Source organism: Scophthalmus maximus, chromosome 1 (assembly GCF_022379125.1).
Source record: "Scophthalmus maximus strain ysfricsl-2021 chromosome 1, ASM2237912v1, whole genome shotgun sequence".
NCBI classification, from domain to species: Eukaryota; Metazoa; Chordata; class Actinopteri; order Pleuronectiformes; family Scophthalmidae; genus Scophthalmus; species Scophthalmus maximus.
Window position 1 is genome coordinate 12211100 of NC_061515.1, and position 6727 is coordinate 12217826.

At 42.4% G+C, this 6727-nt stretch overlaps 1 protein-coding gene across 2 annotated transcripts; it reads right to left on the reverse strand.

The window, feature by feature from the left end:
* Window positions 1–142: 142 nt before the first annotated feature.
* Window positions 143–6597, reverse strand: il6r (interleukin 6 receptor). 2 transcript variants are annotated; one of them, XM_035629934.2, is made up of 10 exons: window positions 6337–6597; window positions 4572–5183; window positions 4129–4252; window positions 3610–3788; window positions 3351–3520; window positions 3076–3220; window positions 1638–1672; window positions 1493–1544; window positions 1044–1146; window positions 143–790 (listed from the first exon to the last, which is right to left on the reverse strand). In XM_035629934.2, exons 1-10 carry the CDS (start codon window positions 6416–6418, stop codon window positions 529–531), a joined length of 1764 nt encoding a protein of 587 aa, XP_035485827.2. In that variant the 5' UTR covers window positions 6419–6597; the 3' UTR covers window positions 143–528. The 2 variants fall into 2 exon arrangements, with proteins under 2 accessions (XP_035485827.2, XP_047188703.1); XM_047332747.1 differs by having other exon boundaries at window positions 1044–1149.
* Window positions 6598–6727: the final 130 nt, after the last annotated feature.

The following is a 6727-nucleotide window of genomic DNA, read 5'->3' on the forward strand; positions in this document are numbered from 1 at the left end:
TAAAATCAATGTGAAAAGGTTTTTCCCTGGTGTAGCCCCTCTTCTGGATGCCGGTTGACTATTTACATTTCAGTGTGAAAAGCAAAAATCAAGTACTTTCACTGCATCTTTTTTTCAAACCATGTAAAGAATACGTGGAAACTGAGAGGGCAAGATGAGGGTAATATAATTGATTAACCTTTCGCAAAATTCTATTCAGGCATGTAGATGCTGGCCTTTACAGTAATTAGACCCACACCCAACACATTTTGAATTGGCACGCACAGGAGACAGAGCAAGCAAAATACTGTACAACAACAACAACAGCAACAACAACAACAACAAAAGTATATCAGAGGTATTTTAGGCATGAGATAGAGTTATAGAGATAGAGAAGCAGGCTTTACAGGATGTTTCTGAGTTTGCTTCTAAAAAGACGCTCATAGGAGAATCATTAAAATATCCTTGTGACATCTGTGACACTGGTTCTGAAGTGAAAAACACCAATCCAACTTTATAGAGTAGTTAGAAAGATGTTGCTGAGTGGGATCACTCCCTCTGGGTCAAGAAATAACTTGTGTTGTTGAAGTGCATGGCTTCTATTTTGTCCGTCATCCTCTGCTCTTCCTCATTTTCTTCTTCCCCTTCGCCTGCTTCACTTGGCGGTGAGTCATTGTAACACAGAGGCATAAAGGTCACCAGGGCCTGGCCCTCCGGGGCAACAGGGGTGGGTGGTGGAGGCTGAGATGAGTCACCTGACCGGACGACGACACTCACACGGTGGAGTTTAGACATTAATCTGTCCTTGTACCTGGTAGGAAAAATAAGAGAGGGTCAAGTGAGGAAGTTGACGTTGCTGAGGAATTTGAGGCTTTAATTTAGGGCGTATAAGTACATGAATCTGAGAATGTGTCAATTTAAGTTTATGTTGTGAACTTAGACATTTCTGTGGCAGGGATAATTGTTTTCTATATTTGAGTAAAATCAAGCTTTAGAGACACATTTGTTTAACTCGCACGTGCAAAAACATGACCAAGTGCACATTTATCACCAAGTCTCCCTACCTGAACATGTAGGCCGCCAAAACGACTGACAAGAGAAGAAGTGAGCCAGAGATCCACAGGGCGGGATGTGACACCTCCATTCCACCAACCACTGCTCCAGGAACTACTTTAAAGAGAGTGGGACACTGTGACAAATCCTTACGGACCACAACAACAACCATGCAAGTATACATGTTTGGGTGTGACTGTGTGCGTGTGTGTGCTGAGCCATGTATCCTGTAGCCTGTTTCGTTGTTGAGCCTCAGTTATTATGATGGCATGACTTCCTGTTAAACCCCAGTGGGGTAGAGGGGTTCTTAGCACTGACCACATTTAAAGGTTCCTTCCCTTCTCCTCTCTCTCTCTCTCTCTCTTCAACACATACACACACACACACACACACACACACACACACACACAAAATACACAAATTAACCATAATATTTTTTACTGTCTGTTAGTGATCATACCATCAGGCGTGTCGTCTTCTGCAGCAGACCCTTCCTCTGCGGATTCTAGAAACTGTTGGTTAAAGACAGTGACACAAGAGGTAGCGTGAGTTTCTGCAGGGAAAATGGAAAAAAGACACATCTGAGTGACTCCTCGGACTCTTACCGTCGTGGTCATCAGATCATCACTGATCCTTTGAGCTGTGGAGAAAGGGCAAAGACATTAACAAGACAGTAGCCACGTACATGTGACATTTTTGAAGTGTATTTGTATGACTGATACAGTATTCCCAGAAAAGGGAAAGGGAAAAGGGAAACATATTTCTGCCACAAACTACTGTATGTTTATTTTTTCCAAACTTTTTTCCAAATTTTGCCTGACTTTCATTGAGTCAGTACATAAACATTTAGGTCCCAATAGGATTCCTTTAGGGTATCAGTTAATTCACAATAAGATTATGATTTTTTTTAAAAATATAATGTTATTATGAGGATTCAACAAAAGTCTTGAATGCAGAAACAAAGATTGGATGCCAATAATAGGACATTAGTATTATACATTTTTAAGCAACACAAGCCCTGATCCAAAAGTAAACTAATGGTTTTTAAATCATGCTAATATGTTTAACATAATCTGATAGCAGAGGTGAACAAAAATAAGAATTTAATTCCTTCAACTACAAGAAAAATACGTTAAGGGATAGGTTGATATTTGGGGAATAGGCTAGTTTGCTGCTTTTTTGCTGAGAGAAGAGCAATATCACTTTCACATTGTAATAATCATGTCTGGCTTCTCAATAATTTAAACAAATCACAACAAATGTTAAAGCTAGATGATAAGACAATTAGTTATTAGCTTAGCAGGAAGACTGGAAATAATAGAAAACACAGAGCATCCATCCAGCACCACTTAAGATCATTAATTAACACATTATATCTGGTTCATTGAATCTGCATAAAAAGGTTTTGAGTGAGTATTAATCTGAATTTTAAAAAAACTGTGAAAGAGTCAAACTGTTCCTTTAAGTGAAAAAGGGGAAAACAGAAGGTTTCAGTATTATGCAGAGGTGCTCATGAACAATCAACCAGTGTAAGAGAAAATAAAAAGATCATTTTCCTGAAAGAATTTTCTCTTTCATCTCAGAATTTAACGAAACCACGTGTCCCTTTCATAAATTCATAAACGGGGTATAAACTTAATAAAAACATAAATAAACAGAGCAAAGCGATAAAAAAATGTATTAAAGAAACAAAACTGGAAGAGGTAAAAGTGAATGTATGAGATGATGTTTGCATGAACAGCTCTTTTTGGACAACCCAAATCAAACAGGAAGGAAACAGGAGCCCTGCGTTGTCCGGTTGTCATGACTACTTATATCTGTGTCCAGTGTGAACTAAGCTCTATTTGATTGCAAGAAGAGAAAGTTCAAGGATTTACAGGTCCATTCGATTTATATCACATCCACATCTCTGACCAGCTGGATACGTTCGGTTGCTGTTGGTCCCTAAGCAATGGACCCTTGATTTGAAACCTCCTTTATTTCACCTGTGTGTGTGTGTGTGTGTGTGTGTGTGTGTGTGTGTGTGTGTGTGTGTGTATTTACCTGTCCAGCTGCTTGCATTGAAGGGTGTACTCCAGTCACTCCACTCTCCGTCATATTCTTCCTTGGCCCTGAGCTGTATCAGGTACGTGACACCAGGCAATGCATCAGTGATTTTGTAGGAGCGCTGACTCTTAATCCTTGCCACCTAAGTAAACACATACAGACAGATCACCGGGTGAATCACACTGGAGTAGACGGATAACGGCAGAGTGTCCAGTGACGTGAAGTTCTGTGAGAAGTAAACACACACGTGTGGCTTGTCCACCAGTTCACACCTGCTCATGATAAATTGGAGACTCCAGAGGCCGATATTTGACCTCATAGATCAGTTCATAATACGTGTCTTGAGGCTTCCAGGAGGTCGGGAAGTACCAGGTGACCCTCATCCACGTCTCATGTCCCTCCACCTGCGCGACTATCACATTGGACGGGGGGTCCGGCTTCACTGTAGGGGGTGCAGGAGGGAATATAGTGAGTGCACCTACAGAGGGCCTCCGTGGCTTTTACGTCAGACTCGCTGACATGCACACTTACAGATGTTCAGAGGTGTGAAGGGCAGCAGGGCGCTGGTGGCGTTGCCTGCGATGCTCGTGACACACAGGTAGGCCATGTGAAGTTTCCTGAGCTCGTCCTCGTTGTGGTCCAGAGCGCACCAGTAGCGGGAGAGCCGAGATGAGTACGAGCACTGGAACTGAAGGAACGTGTCCAGCGGCCTGGGAGCGGGTGGAAGGAAAAGAGGAACGTTGCTCACTTAGTAATGGAAAGATATAAAAACTGAAAAATCAGTCTTATGATTTCGACTGATGTTTCAAAACCTTCCATCGTTTTTTTTTTTTCATCTTCTACTGAACACTTACTCTCAAATTGACACTTCTGCTTCTCTCAGCCCTTCTGCTATTTCAAATTATTCAACAGCTAAATTTCAGCAGCTGTAACATTTTCTTCACATGTAAATCTTCTCGATTTACTTCTTATTCATCAGCTGACGTTAACTCCTTTCACACCGTGCACACATCAGTCACAGATGGCCACTGTGTCAGTGTGTGTCCCTACCTTCTATTCAGTATGAGGTAACAGTTCGTCTGTCCCGTCACAGGCCTCTGAGGTTTCCACTCACAGCGAATCTTACTGCTGGGTGACTTTTTGTAGCAGGACAGACGTGGACTCTCAGGAGGATCTAACATGTAAAGACGACATGCAAACATATACAGTACGTTAACTCAATTCTTTGTCTTTCGATCTACAGCTAAACCATTGTTGCTTATTTTTGTTGTGTAAACTGTAAATTGTTTATAGTATTTCACTAACCATTTAAAACAACACAGCCATTGTCGATACTATAAGTTACAACTGCACGTTTCCCACTATGACGAGTACTGATCAGAGTGTTTGGCACATTTCACCACTAATGTCAAACCTTGTGCGGTTTAATCAGTTATAACACGACAGAACCAAAGTGACACATCACGTCTAAATGAACTGTGTTTGTGACTCACCTGCAACAATGACTTTTAAGGAGAACCGCTCTCTGCCTCGGTGATGACACGTGTACCTCCCAGAGTCTGTCTCTCTCGCTGAGCGCAGACACAGCGTGGCCCCTCTCCTCTCCAACGTGAGTTTTCTCCACTCGTTTCCGCTTGTTCCCACTGTCTTCCCGTTCCACTTCCACCAAGGCCTTGATTTAATGCCTCTTGTTACCCTGCTTCCTTCCTCCCCTCCCTCCTCCTCCTCCTCCTCATAGTCACCCTCTCCATCCACCTCTTCAGCCTCCCAGTGGGATTCGCCCCTCAGCAGTCCGCCAGCACTGGTCGGCTGCACCATGTTAGTGGTGGAGGAAGCTGTATCTGTGAGTCTGTTTTCTCTCGTCGTACGAACTTCTGCCTCGGGGTCAATGTGGTATACCTCAGTTACAGAACTGTCTGTTGTATGTTCGTCGTTCATGATGTTTCCAGTGGTTGTGGGTGCAACTGAAGAGGAACTCCATCTCCTGTTGTTGTTTGAGCTGTCTCTGGCAATATTGACCTTTACTCCGTCAACCATTACATGACCTTTGCAGGTGAGAACCAGCTCACTGCCCGGGGATAAGACCAACACACCTGGTGGAGGGTCTGCACAAAAAGACAATTAAAAAAAGAATACAATAAAACCCCCGAGGCATTTTGCCTTGATTTTTGGTTATGGTTGACAAGGCACAGTACAGAAAAGATGCAATGTTTATTAACTAACTCATTTTGAACTTCCTCCTTTAATGTGTGTCCCCGGTTCAGGGTTTCATTTTCTTTCCTTAATTATAACTTATTTGTGTAAAACCTTCACTTATTTACATATCTGGCATTTCCCCTAATGTTCTGACTGTGCTCCGAATGAACACAACCTACACAACTTGAGCCTTTAGGCCTATTTTTATTTATAGCTACCTGTTTGGAGTTGACAGGATTAATATGAGAATTCAATTGCCCTTATAGTTCACACTACCCAGTTTTCTTCCTTTTCCTCTTGGAATATTTTGTGGGATTTGCAGCTGAGGGATGCCATGACAGCAAAACTACAACAACATGTGGACTCCTCTTAGGTGTAAATAAATACAATGGTTTATCTAACATTATGGAGAAGGATCCCAATAACCCTCCTGCAGCTTTAGTCCAGTACAAATAACACAGTCAAAGTTAAAAACACATGTACACAGATGCTGATTGGCAAGTAGAGCAAGAACAAATAGAGCAGCTACCCTGAATTTAGAAAAAATAAAAATTAAAGTATGGGCCTGTTCCCCTCCTGAATTCAACAAAAATATGAAATTGAATGAACAGAAAAAAAAACAAGACAAGCTCTAGTTTAAAGGCAGGGTTCATCTGAATAAAACTGTAAATACAGGTTAGGCTATATATATTTTGTTATGGGGATAGTATGAAAAATTTTCTGCGCATTTGCAAAACTTGAGCAAATTCAATGTGAAACTGCACAATATGACAACACAGATGGGGACAATGTTCGCCACGTTTAAGCTGAGCTCTTTGAAAATAGTAAAATAAAAAAAGATCTGATGAGTTGCACTGTGCTCAGTGTGTGTGTGTGTGTGTGTGTGTGTGTGTGTGTTGGTGGTTTGTCTTATCACCGAACAAAAAACACTATAAACTATAAATGAACGTCCAACGCTCACTAGGTTAATTCAGTGCACTCAAAAAGATGAATACATGTCAACAATTGTCAATGATGATCAGACATGAGCAGAACCAGTGACACATCTCGGATGGCTCTCACCTCTTCTTGGACAGGTTCCGTCGAAAATGCCGTGGAGCAGCGTTGCGCACAGGACGCAGGGCAACAGGAGAAAAATCCGCATTGTTGCGCACGAATCTCCCCTTCGCTCTTCACACCATCACCTGCACGCCAACTGCAGGAGTCGGAGGTTGTCGTCGCCTCCGACAAACTTTGCCCAGAGTCATGTCGGCCCGACCACTGGCGCGACGGGACAGTTACACGCTTCCTCTGTCCCCGACACCCGTTATTGCGAAACGACAACTCTCCTTCCCTCGTTCCGTTGCACAGAGGAAATCCTCCTCGGCGTCAAAATAACTCACCCAAAGCTGGATATAGGCCTGCTATAATAAGATTGTCTCATACTCAGCATGAGCCATAATATGAACTTTCA